Source organism: Schistocerca cancellata, chromosome 6, assembly GCF_023864275.1.
Source record: "Schistocerca cancellata isolate TAMUIC-IGC-003103 chromosome 6, iqSchCanc2.1, whole genome shotgun sequence".
NCBI classification, from domain to species: domain Eukaryota; kingdom Metazoa; phylum Arthropoda; class Insecta; order Orthoptera; family Acrididae; genus Schistocerca; species Schistocerca cancellata.
This window is the reverse complement of record NC_064631.1, coordinates 152,673,243-152,688,636: the sequence shown is the minus strand read 5'-3', so window position 1 is coordinate 152,688,636 and position 15,394 is coordinate 152,673,243. Positions and strand designations below refer to the sequence as shown.

Here is a 15,394-nt window from a genome sequence, read left to right as displayed (position 1 = left end):
TACAAAAAGGAATCCAATAAATTCTGATTGCATGATAAGTCACACAAATCTGAAGGCTGTAAAAACTAAATACTTAGGGATTACAATTACAAATAACCTAAATTGGAACGATCACACAGATAATGCTGTAGATAAAGCAAATCTAAGACTGTGATTCATTGGCAGAACACTTAGAAGGTGCAACAGATCTGCTAAAGAGACTGCTTACACCATGCTTGCCGGCCCTATTCTGAGTATTGCTGTGCGGCGTGGGATCTGTATCAGTTGGGACTGAGGATGACATCGAAAAAGTACAAAGAAGGGCGGCTCATTTTGTATTATCATGAAATAGGGGAGATAGTGCCACAGACATGATATGTGAATTGGAGTGGCAATCATTAAAACAAAGGCATTTTTCGGAGCGACAGGATCTTCTCATGAAATTTCAATCACTAGTTTTCTCCTCCAATTGCGAAAACATTCTGTTGGCACCCACCTACATAGGGAGAAATGATCATCACGATAAAATAAAGAGAAATCAGGGCTCGCACAGAAAAATTTAAGAGCTTGTTTTTCCTGCGCGCCATTCGAGAGAGGAACGTTAGAGAGACAGCTTGAAGGTGGTTCATTGAACCCTCTGCCAGGCACTTTATTGTGAATAGCAGAGTAATCATGTAGAGGTAGATGTAGATCATATCTATCCCAGCAAACTTAGCAACCTGGATGACCTGAAGCACCACATTACTGAGATCATCACTTCTATTCCTGCCCAAATGGCACAGTGGGCCTTACTATCATCAATGGACAGACTCTGTAAGTGCATTGAGCAGGACGGGTCCCAAATTGAAACCCTTTCACCAATTCTCTGCCTTGGTAATTTCACATGATTAAACACCCATTTAATGTTAACACCTTTTTGTCTCAGCCTGTATAGAGAACAAGAGCTCTCCCATCACACATCACCATACCTTTGTCTCTGATGAACTCTTACTGTAGAGCACAATGTACTAGGTTCTATTACTTAAGACCACTCACACGCCTGGGAACCATATGCTCAGACCTTCATTAACAGTCTCCAGTGGAAAACTATGTAAAACACTTTCCGGAAATCTAGGGATATGGAATATGCCTGTTGCCCTTCATCCAAAGTTTGCAGGATATCATGTGGGAGAAAGGCATGCTTAGTTTCACATGAGTGATTCTTTCTAAATACATGTTGATTTGTGGACAGACACTATTCTACCTCAAGGAAATTTATTATATTCAAACTCAGAATATTTTTGAAAATTATCTACCCCCCCCTCCCCCCTCCCAACAAAAAGAACTGATGTTCAAAGAGTTATCCAAGTAACTACATCTACATGTATACTCCACAACTAACCATACGCAATGTAGTAAAGGGTATATCATAGACCACCACCATTTCCCTCACTCCCTCTCCCTTGTTCCATTTACAAGTGATGTGTAGGTTGAATCACTGTCTGTAAGCTTGCACATTGGCTCATTTTATCAACATGGTAATTTTGTAAGGTATGTGTGGGGAGAGGCAACATGGAACATTTGCTCTCAGAGTCTTTTTTGCAGCAAACTTCTGCCTGATGCACAATGTCTGTGATATAATGCCTGCCACTGGAGTCAGATGAACACCTGCATGATGCTTTAACACTTATTAAACACCTAGCCTGGCAGTCTAGTGGTAAAGCATGTTCCTGGAAGCCGAGACGTCATGGGATTGAACCCTGGTTGGACCACAGATTTTTTGACCTGCTATTTAACTTAGTCTTCACCTCTCAACAGAGTGAGGAGTCACCTGAAATGACATGTGGTCTGAACTGTGCATTAAACTGTAGGTTCCTTTCCCCAGTTGGAGAACACTGAAATGACTTCCAATTGAAAGACTAGCACCAGGCCATTGAGCTACACAAAATTATCATTATTTTTATTAATTATTACATTAACATGTTACAGAACATGCTGCTCAGTTATGGATCACTTTTGCCACCTCTATTAACGCCAGGCAGATGAGCAATAGTGAAGAATGGACAGATGCGGGGTTTTGTAAACCGCATCCATCATGGGCAAATTACATTTCCTTAAGACTCTTTCAATAAATCTCAGTTAGTCATTTGCCTTCCCTAGAATTGGTTTTAAGTACTCATTCCATTTGAAATTCTTTCAGGCATGTACTCTTACATATTTAACATTTGTGACTGTTTTCAGTGATTGATAACAATTGCTTCATAAAGCAGTAAAGAGCCATTCCACTTATTTGTGTGCAATATATTACATATGTTTATGTTGAGGGTCAACTGCCAGTCACAGCATCAAGAGTATATCTGCAGGTCTTCCAGCATTTGATTACAATTCTCTAGTTCATCAACATCCCTATACACGACATTGTTCACAAACAGCCTCATGGAGGTTCAGATATGATATATCAAGACATTTATATATTTTGTGACCAGTAACAGCCCTATACAGGGTGAATCACGAGGTTTTCCCCCCAGTTGCTGGAGGTTATTCCTTAGGTTATCTGGAACAAAAAAAGTAAATACAGTAATGTGATCAGAACCATAATTAAGGGCTACAACAGAGTTCCAAAACGTGCCATGGTGTATGGAGCAACATGCTTGTGTTCACAGGACACATGAGCCGTCTTAGGTAGACAAGTGTAGCAAGTGGTACCGTTGCATAACAACCACACTGTTGATACTGCAGTCACTGTTTACTGTTATTGCCTCCTGTATAAGTACACTTTGTGGTGCCATAAAGTTTCCATCACAGGAGTATGGAGAGATGATAATGTGAAAGCTGCTGCAGCCGAACATCACCATCAGTATCCTAATCATAGGATTCCGAGTGCCAAAACATTTAGTGGAATATATCAAACATTGCCAGGAACTGGTACTCTTCCCAGCACTCGTATTCACTCCATATGACATCATGACGTTCCAGAAGAGAAAAACATTCCTAATTCTGTAGAGCGCAGTCCTCGTTGAAGTACAAGACACATAGCTACCCAAATGAACGTTTCACAGTCTAAGGTGTGTAGGATTCTTCATGAGAATGGACTGGATCCTTTTCAAGTGCAGAAAGTTCACCATCATGTACGACGTTAAGGTGGAAACACGAGAAGAATTGATACAATGCATTTTCAATGCTGCAACATCAATAAGGAATGAGCATGTTAAATTACGAAATGCTACTCACGTGGTTCATTCCTGTGCAAATCTTGCTTTAAATCCATTCTGAATGCAAGAGACTGCTACAAAATTGTTTAAATTAATTATTATGTTCATTTTTTATAGTGAAATCCTACAATAAAAGTTTTGTCTGTCATTTTCCTGAGTTTTTCAATTACTGTAGTTCCTTAATTATGGATCTGACCCCATAACTTTATTTACATTTTTTGTTCCAAATAACCTAAGGACTACCCTCCAGAAACTGGGGGAAAGCCTCATGACTCACCCTGTATATAAAACAGAACATGAGAGACTCTTGGAATTTAGCACATTATCAATATCGAAGTCATTAGAGAGAGCACAAGCTCTTGCAAACACTTACTCTGGAAAATAAATCGACTGCATTAAAATAATTCTACTATAAATGATTTGGACACACTAAAATTTCAGTCTTGTGAGTAAAAAGAGCAGAAGAACCCTATTTTTTATCCATTTAATGATTAATGCAACAATGATTAAGAAAGGACATTAACACAATAAGACCAAAGATTGATATCTTTCCAGAAACTACTGCTGATATTTCTGCCTTTTGCAACCATAACAAACAGACAAAGGAATGATATGAAAACTTTTTGAATTACCTGCAATCTAAGCTGCAGTTTCTTTGCATCTGTGGGTTTAGTGAACACAACTTCCTCTAGCTCTGCAACCTTTTGTTGCATTTCATCAATGGCTACTTCAATAGGGTTAAGTTCTTGTATAGAATATTTTTCTACAATTATTCTTTTCTTCACATATGGGAATGAATACTGAGCTGAAAAAGTAGAAATAAAACAAAAAATGTTATACTATGAAAATAATTTAACCAAATCATACACATATATTAAATATTCTCAAACATATTACCGTATCAAGTGTATTTTCCCATGTGACAGACACACATTGCAAATAAACAAACTTGTTCTCATAATTTTTGCCCATTAGGCAAGAAGTTTACTACTGTGCAACGCTCTCCTTTTTCACTGTGATAAGACTCCACAATGAACAATGAAGGTATTCTTCCCAGTAAAACTTCTGTGGGTGCAATTGCTGTTTCCTGTTTAGGGCGGGCTGACAGCAATAAATTTAATTGGATAATATGATGCAATTTGCTGTTGCACGATTCCTATAGTTGGAGTCACGAATGATGGCGGTCGAGCTTAGGCTTGTTCTGCGCACCTAATCAGGTATTCTCCGACAGCCAATTAGCATTAAGTGGTGTTCTGAGCGTTCTGCTGTGAATGCTGTATGCAATATGAGCATTATATGGGATGGCAGTGAGTTATTTAGTGAAGTTTTATTCCATTTGTTGCCAGCTGTCATGGCCGACGGTATTGGTAAGTGACAAATTCTACACAAGCAAGTGAAGGACATAATTTGTGGGATACATGCTTTCATTATGCGCAAAACACGTGTATGAGTGTACGGCAATGGTCACCTGGGACCGGCAACAATGCAATCCTCATCCTTGTCTCGACCAGCGCAAACTGCCATTGTTCATGAATCAGAGTATAATTATCTACAAGTTATATGTATGGGAACTCAAGATACAATTGGCATATCTCCCAAAAGTAAATCCAGATTACCTCAGCATTATATTCAAATAGCTGACCAACATACTACTCAGGTCTGCATCTACATATATTAACCATAAGGCACTGCACAGTACATGGTGGAAGGTACTTGATACCAACATTAACGATTTTATGTCCTATTCCAGTCACATATTGACTCAGAGAAAAACTATTGTCCGAACCACTCTGTATGCACCCTAATCTCTCTTATCTCATTCTCATGATCCCTATGTGTGATATATGATGGTGACAGCAGAACGGTCACAAAACTGTTTTCAAATGTGGGTCCCCCAAATATACACTACTTTCTTCCAAGGATTTCCATATAAGTTCACAGACCATTTCTTTGAAACTTCCACATGGGCAATATTAATGATCCTAGGAGCATATCTCAGATTTCTTTTGATGTTTATTGTTATACCTACCTGATAAGGACCCTAAACAATGTAACACTATTCTAAAATTGGTTGCATAATTGTCTTGCCTGCAGCTTCTTTTACAGATGTAGTTTACTTCCTCAGAAACTTTGCAACAAATCTAAGTCTTCCATTCACTTCTCTTAATACTAATTTTTCATGTTCATCTCACTTTATGTCTCTTCTTATAATTACTCGTACTTGCTTATATGATGTGACTTGCTCATGATGTACACTACCTAGAGTCAAATATTCATCAAGTAAGTCATTGATCTGCAATGATAGTCTGTATGATCGTACCTTCATCAGTAGTCAGTGACATGGTACAGTGTCAAACACCTTTCAGAAATCTAAGACTGAATCTAACTTTCACCTGCACCTACTGTTTTTAAGATGTCATGCACAGTCATTACAGATGGCTGTACTAATAAAACAAGCTGGTTTTCACACCAAGTGGTTTTCCTGAATCTGTGCTGATTCTTTAAATAAAGGTTGTTTTCTCCCAGGAGTGTCACAGTGTCTGAATTTAGGCTATGCTCTAGGATACTGCAATAGATGGATTTCAATGATACTGGTCTGTAATTCAGTGCATCCAATCCTTCAATCTTTTTAAAAACTGGATTAATCTGCACTCTTTTTCACTCTTGTGGAATTATTTGCTGCACAAGAAATTCTCAGTTAATCTGAGCTAGGAAAGGAACAAATGCCACAGCTTATTCAGTCTAAAATCTAAGTGGAATACCTTCAGGACCTTGTGCCTTGCCCATTTTAAGTAGTCTTAACTGGTTCCAATAATGGGGGTGCTAATATCAGTATGTCTCATTTGTGAGCCTGTGCAGATGTCAAACATTGTTACAGCAGTATCCTCATTTGAAAATATGTTTTTAAATGTAGTGTTTAATATTTCGGCTTTCTGTCTGTTGTCTTCAGTTTCAATGGCAGATCCTTAGCCCAGTCCAAGAGGAAATAGAGGGGGTGCAACTAATTTGCAAGTCAACATACCCAATCACAGGATTATGCATAGAATACTCAACTACAATAAATGCAGAGATGGAGTTCTATTGTTTTGGTGACACTGTAAAAGAAGAACAATAGAAAGCTCCTCATGTCTGAGAAGACAGCCACCTATGAAAAACTATTCCAAAATTAAACTACAAAATGTGGACAAAGAAAAAATGAAAAGGTATTTAGAGCTGTATAAAAGGAAAATAAAATAATAGAGAGATGAACACTAACAATCAGATCTACGCCAGTACAATAAGACACGGAAAATGAACATTACATCTTTACAGAACATCAAGTGCAGATGATACAAGTCAAGAACTTAATTAAATACATGAAGTAATTTACCGTGTCTGCAATTAAAAATACACACACAATATACACTGAAGAGCCAAAGAAACTGGTACACCTGCCTAATATTGTGTAGGGCCCTCATGAGCACACAGTGCCACAAAACGACATGGCATGGACTCGACTAATGTCTGATGTAGTGCTGGAGGAAATTGACACCGTGAATCCTGCAGGACTGTCCACAAGTCCATAAGAGTGTGAGAGGGTGGAGATCTCTTCTGAACAGCACGTTACAAGGCATCCCAGATATGCTCAATAATGTTCATATCTGGGGAGTTTGGTGGTCAACGGAAGTGCTTAAACTCAGAAGAGTGTTCCGAGCCACTCCTTAGCAATTCTGGACGTGTGGCGCGTCACACTGTCCTGCTGGAATTGCCCACGTCTGTTGGAATGCACAATGAACATGAATGGATGCAGGTGATCAGACAGGATGCTTATGTACGTGCCACCTGCCAGACTCGTTTCAAGATGTATCAGGAGTCCCATATCACTCCAACTGCACACGCCCCACATCATTACAGAGCCTCCACCAGCTTGAACGGTCCCCTCCTGACCTGCAGGGTCCATGGATTCATGAGGTTGTCTCCATACCCGTACACATCCATCCACACGATATGATTTGAAACGAGACTTCTTTGACCAGGCAATGTGTTTCCAGTCATCAACAGTCCAAAGTTGGTGTTGACAGGCCCAGTGGAGGTGTAAAGCTGTGTGTCGTGCAGTCATCAAGGGTACACGAGTGGGCCTTCAACTCTGAAAGCCCATATTGATGATGTTTCGTTGAATGATTCGCACACTGACAATTGTTGATGGCCAAGCACTGAAAACTGGAGTAATCTGCGGATGGGTTGCACTTCTGTCATGTTGTAGCCATTGGTCCTGTTCTTGCAGTATCTTTTTCTGGCCACAATGATGTCGGAGATTTGATGTTTTACCAGATTCCTGATATTCACAGTCCACTCATGAAATGGTAGCACGAGAAAATCCCCCTTCATAACTATCTCGGAGATGCTGCAGTCCACCGCCCGTGCGCCGACATAACACCATCTTCAAACTTACTTAAATCTTGATAACCTGTGATTGTAGCAGCAGTAACCGATCTAAAAACTGCACTGGACAATTGTTGTCTTATATAGGCATTGCCAACTGCAGTGCCATATCCTGCCTGTTTACATATCTCTGTATATACCAGTTTCTTTGGCACTTCAGTGTAGTTGACCCATCTGAGTTATACCTTATGACCAATGTAGCAAGGTGGAGCAACAAATTTATCTAATTTAAGATTGTGTGACTGCTAGCTAATATTGTACTGTACAGAAAAGGAAATTCTATTCAAAAATTTGTTAAATCCACAAAGAGACAGATGAGCTGACCATAACTTGCCTTCAGATGGTACAAATCCCAGTAAATATAACAACAAATGACAGTAAGTACTCTTACATTTTGGAATCGCAGATTCCTTATTCAGGGGAGAAATAAGTAAATAGTTCACTGACACTCCCACTAGCTGTTCTTCTTTTGGGGGGAGTGGGGAGAGGCAGGGGCAGGTCACTCAGAAACCAAATTAAGAAGGACTCATGCGAGGTGGGCAGATTTCTGCAAAATATTCTTAATTTAATAAATCACTGGAAAATCTATTAAAAATCTATAAGCTTACTTGTGAGTATTGTTCTTCTTTTCCATTGTTCTTCAGGGCTGCCACGGACTCTTCCATCCTTCGTGAATGGTGTCTCAAACATAAATGTGTTTATGTCATGTGATTGCTCAAATTCTGTCTGCCGCTCTTCCAATTCAGATTTTTCAAAATAGGGAGTCACATGAGTCACTTGAATGTAAGCATATTTTGAATCAAGGGCACTGGCATTTATCTGAAACATTTGCAACACAGATAAAAAAAAAATGCAATACACACATACTATAAAACTCTCTCTCTCTCTCTCTCTCTTCTCTCTCTCTCTCTCTCTCTCTCTCTCTGTGTGTGTGTGTGTGTGTGTGTGTGTGTGTGTGTGTGTGTGTACCGATTTCAACCAAACTTGGTACATTCATCCCTTACTGTCACACAACAATCGCTCTCAGGGTACGAACCATCTACCTATCATAGTTCAGGAGATATATCATATCATAAACAACTAGATGCATGAAAAACTGCTGCATCAAGTATGACGTTTAAATTTACTAGTTCCGCGCTACTAACTCTATTCGCAATAATTTTTGCGAACAGTATCCATATATGCTGCTAAATGCAGCATCTGGACACAGTTGTCACTACAACTGCATGGACTAACCTAACATGCCTCCCATCAGACTGAGTTATCAACTCATACCACACACTACTGATGTAATGCCCCATTCATTAGCCTCGTTACCTACTACAAGTTGCCATTTCCCATAAGAGTTTGAACTTGGTGAGTATCTCCAGTGTCGCCTTAATTATATATATGCGGAGTATGTTCTTTCAGACATGTTCATGTTCAAAAGAAAAGACAGCACATATGTCATTAACAATTATGAGAGGGAAAGTTGATACCCACTATATAGTAGAGATGCAACTCAGCATGTCCACTATATGGTGAGAAGCAGCTTTCCTTCTCAATAATTGTTACAGCTCATCCCGGATTTTCCATTGTTTGACATGTAATTAAGGCAAACAGGTCTGAAAGAACAGACACCACATGTTTAATTAAGGCATGACAGCCAATGGTCCGTTCAGTGCAGATGCACACCAAGCTTGAACTTCTATTTTTTATTTTACACATCTAGTTCCATAGGACCAAATTGAGCAGCAAATCTCCAAGGTCATGAAACATACCAGTACATGAAATTACAACATAAAGGTAACAACAGATAAAGTAAAATGTTTATTAACCCAAAAAAAGACAAGCCGTATGTTTATTTAAATGCACTCAGTAACATAACAGAGGAATCGGCTTCATTTTCCAAGGAACTCATTGATATAATAGAAGGAGTAACCCATGAGAAAACTCTTCAGTTTCGATTTGAAATCGCATGAATTGCTGCTAAGTTTGTTTTAATTCTTGTGGTTGTTGTTGTTGTTGTTGTTGTTGTTGTTGTTGTTGTCGTCGTTTTCAGTCCTGAGACTGGTTTGATGCAGCTCTCCATGCTACTCTATCCTGTGCAAGCTTCTTCATCTCCCAGTACTTACTGCATCCTGCATCCTTCCGAATCTGCTTAGTGTATTCATCTCTTGGCCTCCCTCTACGATTTTTACCCTCCACGCTGCCCTCCAATGCTAAATTTGTGATCCCTTGATGCCTCAGAACATGTCCTAACAACCGATCCCTTCTTCTTGTCAAGTTGTGCCACAAACTCCTCTTCTCCCCAATTCTATTCAATACCTCCTCATTAGTTACGTGATCTACCCATCTAATCTTCAGCATTCTCCTGTAGCACCACATTTCGAAAGATTCTATTCTCTTCTTGTACAAACTATTTATCGTCCATGTTTCACTTCCATACATGGCTACACTCCATACAAATACTTTCAGAAACGACTTTCTGACACTTAAATCTATACTCGATGTTAACAAATTTCTCTTCTTCAGAACGCTTTCTTTGCCATTGCCAGTCTACATTTTATATCCTCTCTACTTCGACCATCATCAGTTATTTTGTTCCCCAAATAGTAAAACTCCTTTACTACTTTAAGTGTCTCATTTCCTAATCTAAATCCCTCAGCATCACCCGACTTAATTAGACTACATTCCATTATCCTTGTTTTTCTTTTGTTGATGTTCATCTTATATCCTCCTTTCAAGACACTGTCCATTCCATTCAACTGCTCTTCCAAGTCCTTTGCTGTCTCTGACAGAATTACAATGTCATCGGCGAACCTCAAAGTTTTTATTTCTTCTCCTTGGATTTTAATACCTACTCCGAATTTTTCTTTTGTTTCCTTTACTGCTTGCTCAATATACAGATTGAATAACATCGGGGACAGGCTACGACCCTGTCTCATTCCCTTCCCAACCACTGCTTCCCTTTCATGCCCCTCGACTCTTATAACTGCCATCTGGTTTCTGTACAAATTGTAAATAGCCTTTTGCTCCCAGTATTTTACCCCTGCCATCTTTAGAATTTGAGAGAGAGTATTCTAGTCAACACTGTCGAAAGCTTCCTCTAAGTCTACAAATGCTAGAAACGTAGGTTTGCATTTCCTTAATCTAAATTCTAAGATAAGTCGTAGGGTCAGTATTGCCTCACGTGTTCCAATATTTCTGCGGAATCCAAATTGATCTTCCCCAAGGTCGGCTTATACCAGCTTTTCCATTCGTCTGTAAAGAATTCGCATTAGTATTTTGCAGCTGTGACTTATTAAACTGATAGTTCGGTAATTTTCACATCTGCCAACACCTGCTTTCTATGGGATTGGAATTATTATATTCTTCTTGAAGTCTGAGGGTATTTCACCTGTCTCATACATCTTGCTCACCAGATGGTAGAGTTTTGTCAGGACTAGCTCTCCCAAGGCCGTCAGTAGTTCCAATGGAATGTTGTCTACTCCCGGGGCCTTGTTTCAACTTAGGTCTTTCAGTGCTCTGTCAAACTCTTCACGCAGTATCGTGTCTCCCATTTCATTTTCATCTACATCCTCTTCAATTTCCATAATATTGTCCTCAAGTACATCACCCTTGTATAGATCCTCTATACAAGGTGTTGCAAAAAGGTACGGCCAAACTTTCAGGAAACATTCCTCACACACAAATAAAGAAAAGATGTTATGTGGACATGTGTCCGGAAACGCTTAATTTCCATGTTAGAGCTCATTTTAGTTTCGTCAGTATGTACTGTACTTTCTCGATTCACCGCCAGTTGGCCCAATTGAAGGAAGGTAATGTTGACTTTGGTGCTTGTGTTGACATGCGACTCATTGCTCTACAGTACTAGCATCAACAGGTTAGTGTTCATCACGAACGTGGTTTTGCAGTCAGTGCAATGTTTACAAATGCGGAGTTGGCAGATGCCCATTTGATGTATGGATTAGCACGGGGCAAAAGCCGTGGCACAGTACGTTTGTATCGAGACAGATTTCCAGAATGAAGTTGTCCCAACAGGAAGACATTCGAAGCAATTGATCGGCGTCTTAGGGAGCACGGAACATTCCAGCCTATGTCTCGCGACTGGGGAAGACCTAGAACGACGAGGACACTTGCAATGGACGAGGCAATTCTTCGTGCAGTTGACGATAACCCTAATGTCAGCATCAGAGAAGTTGCTGCTGTACAAGGTAAGGTAAACCACATCACTATATGGAGAGTGCTACGGGAGAACCAGTTGTTTCCGTACCATGTACAGTGTGTGCAGGCAGTATCAGCAACTGATTGCCTCCACGGGTACACTTCTGCAAATGGTTCATCCAACAATGTGTCAATCCTCATTTCAGTTGCAAATGTTCTCTTTACGGATGAGGCTTCATTCCAACGTGATCAAATTGTAAATTTTCACGATCAACATGTGTGGGCTGACGAGAATCCGCATGCAATTGTGCAATCACGTCATCAACACAGATTTTCTGTGAACGTTTGGGCAGGCATTGTTGGTGATGTCTTGATTGGGCCCCATGTTCTTCCACCTATGCTCAATGGAGCACGTTATCATGATTTCATACGGGATACTCTATCTGTGCTGCTATAACATGTGCCTTTACAAGTACAACACAACATGTGGTTCATGCACGATGGAGCTCCTGCACATTTCTGTTGAAGTGTTCGTACGCTTCTCAACAACAGATATGGTGACCGATGGATTGGTAGAGGCGGACCGATTCCATGGCCTCCACGCTCTCCTGACCTCAACCCTCTTGACTTTAATTTATGGGGGCATTTGAAAGCTCTTGTCTACGCAACCCCGGTACCAAATGTAGAGACTCTTTGTACTCGTATTATGGACGGCTGTGATACAATACACCATTCTCCAGGGCTGCATCAGCGCATCAGGGATTCCATGCGACGGAGGGTGGATGCATGTATCCTCGCTAACGGAGGACATTTTGAACATTTCCTGTAACAAAGTGTTTGAAGTCACGCTGGTACGTTCTGTTGCTGAGAAGTAATAAAATGAGCTCTAACATGGAAAGTAAGCGTTTCCGGTCCACATAACATGTTTTATTTCTTTGTGTGTGAGGAATGTTTCCTGAAAGTTTGGCCGTACCTTTTTGTAACACCCTGTATACTCCTTCCACCCTTCTGCTTTCCTTTCTTTGCTTATAACTGGGTTTCCATCTGAGCTCTTGATATTCATACAAGTGGCGCTCTTTTCTCCAAAGGTCTCATTAATTTTCCAGTAGGCAGTATCTATCTTACCCCTAGTGAGATAAGCCTCTACATCCTTACATTTGTCCTCTATCCATCCCTGCTTAGCCATTTTGCACTTCCTGACAATCTCATTTTTGAGACGTTTGTATTCCTTTTTGCCTGCTTCATTTACTGCGTTTTTATATTTTCTCCTTTCATCAATTAAATTCAATATTTCTTCTGTTACCCAAGGATTTCTACTAGTCCTCGTCTTTTTACCTACTTGATCCTCTGCTGCCTTCACTACTTCATCCCTCAAAGCTACCCATTCTTAAATGGACACCCTAGCTGCAAGCAGGCGTTGATATACTTCATTGGGGACACGTTGAAAATGTGTGCCCCGACCGGGACTCGAACCCGGGATCTCCTGCTTACATGGCAGACGCTCTATCCATCTGAGCCATCGCGGGCACAGAGGATAGCGCATCTGCAGGGACTTATCCCTTGCATGCTCCCCGTGAGATCCACATTCCCAACAGGTCCACAACACTACATTCGTAGTGCGCCTAATAGATGTTTGCCCATCATACTCATTACTCGTGGCAGATTAATCTACCAAGTCCCGTACGAGTTCGGGCATAGCGTGTGCGTTCGCACAAGAAGGTCAAAGGCCGGGAACCCATATTTTTAACTATATATGACGGTAGTATCTGTTCCCGAAAGAACAGTTACCGTCAACAGTTACCGAGAGATCCCGGGTTCGAGTCCCAGTCAGGGCACACATTTTCAACATGTCCCCAATGAAGTATATCAACGCCTGCTTGCAGCTAGGGTGTCCTTTTAATTATCATTTCATTTCTAGCAAAGCTGCATGGTCATTGATGGTAACTTCTTTTGGGAACAGATAGTACCGTCATATATAGTTAAAAATATGGGTTCCCGGCCTTTGACCTTCTTGTGCGAACGCACACGCTATGCCCGAACTCGTACGGGACTTGGTAGATTAATCTGCCACGAGTAATGAGTATGATGGGCAAACATCTATTATGCGCACTACGAATGTAGTGTTGTGGACATGTTGGGAATGTGGGTCTCACGGGGAGCGTGCAAGGGATAAGTCCCTGCAGACGCGCTATCCTCTGTGTCCGCGATGGCTCAGATGGATAGAGCGTCTGCCATGTAAGCAGGAGATCCCGGGTTCGAGTCCCGGTCGGGGCACACATTTTCAACATGTCCCCAATGAAGTATATCAACGCCTGCTTGCAGCTAGGGTGTCCATTTAATTATCATTTCATTTCTAGCAAAGCTGCATGGTCATTGACGGTAACTGTTCTTTTGGGAACAGATACTACCGTCATATATAGCTACCCATTCTTCTTTTACTGTATTTCTTTCCCCCATTCATGTCAATTGTTCCCTTATGCTCCCCCTGAAACTCTGTACAACCTCTGGATCTTTCAGTTTATCCAGGTCCCATCTCCTTAAATTACCACCTTTTTGCAGTTTCTTCAGTTTTAATCTACAGTTCATAACCAATAGATTGTGGTCAGAGTCCACATCTGCCACTGGAAATGTCTTACAATTTAAAACCTGGTTCCTAAATCTCTGTCTTACCATTATATAATCTATCTGATACCTTCTTGTATCTCTTCTTGTGGTAGCTTATTGAAAATGCATGCAGCAGTACACTGCACACCTTTCTGCTTAAGAGTTAAGGAAATGCAACCCAACTGCAGATTGGATTTCTGCCTAGTATTATCTGAGTACGCCAACCTATTTATGGGTCGCTTAGAAGACGCCTTCTTGGTTACCCAGGCCTGCCAACCCAAAGTTTGGTACAGATTTATTGATGACATCTTCATGATCTGGAACTCCAGAATTTCCTCTCCAACCTCAACTCCTTTGGTTCCATCAGATTCACCTGGTCCTACTCCAAATCCCATGCCACTTTCCTTGACATTGATCTCCATTTGTCTAATGGCCAGCTTCACACATCCGTCCACATCAAACCCACCAACAAGCAACAGTACCTCCATTATGACAGCTGCCATCCATTCCACATCAAACGGTCCCTTCCCTACAGCCTAGGTCTTCGTGGCAAACTAATCTGCTCCAGTCCGGAATCCCTGAAGCATTACACCAACCACCTGAAAACAGCTTTCGCATCCCACAACTACCCTCCCAACCTGGTACAGAAGCAAATTACTAGAGCCACTTCCTCATCCCCTCAAACCCAGAACCTCCCACAAAAGAATCCCAAAAGTGCCCCACTTGTGACAGGATACTTTCCGGCACTGGATCAGCCTCTGAATGTGGCTCTCCAGCAGGGATACGACTTCCTCAAATCCTGCCCTGAAATGAGATCCATCCTTCATGAAATCGTCCCCACTCCACCAAGAGTGTCTTTCCGCCGTGCACCTAACCTTCGTAACCTCTTGGTTCATCCCTAAGAAATCCCCAAACCTTCTTCCCTACCCTCTGGCTCCTACCCTTGTAACTGCCCCCGGTGTAAAACCTGTCCCATGCAACCTCCCACCACCACCTACTCCAGTCCTGTAACCCGGAAGGTATACAAGATCAAAGGCAGAGCCACGTGTGAA

At 41.1% G+C, this 15,394-nt stretch overlaps 1 protein-coding gene and 2 non-coding genes across 3 annotated transcripts in view; 1 reads left to right on the top strand and 2 right to left on the bottom strand.

The window, feature by feature from the left end:
* LOC126191417 (dedicator of cytokinesis protein 9) overlaps positions 1–15,394 on the bottom strand; it is a 374,795-nt gene that overhangs the window by 25,888 nt on the left and 333,513 nt on the right. Inside the window, exons 33-34 of the mRNA XM_049932289.1 lie at positions 8,201–8,411; positions 3,803–3,975 (exon numbers count right to left, since the gene is read on the bottom strand). Of these exons, the coding sequence (XP_049788246.1) occupies positions 3,803–3,975; positions 8,201–8,411 (384 nt within the window). The remainder of the gene's footprint in view (positions 1–3,802; positions 3,976–8,200; positions 8,412–15,394) is intronic.
* Trnat-ugu (transfer RNA threonine (anticodon UGU)) lies at positions 13,191–13,265 on the bottom strand. The gene has a single exon. It is a non-coding gene; the product is annotated as a tRNA-Thr (tRNA).
* Positions 13,938–14,012, top strand: Trnat-ugu (transfer RNA threonine (anticodon UGU)). The gene has a single exon. It is a non-coding gene; the product is annotated as a tRNA-Thr (tRNA).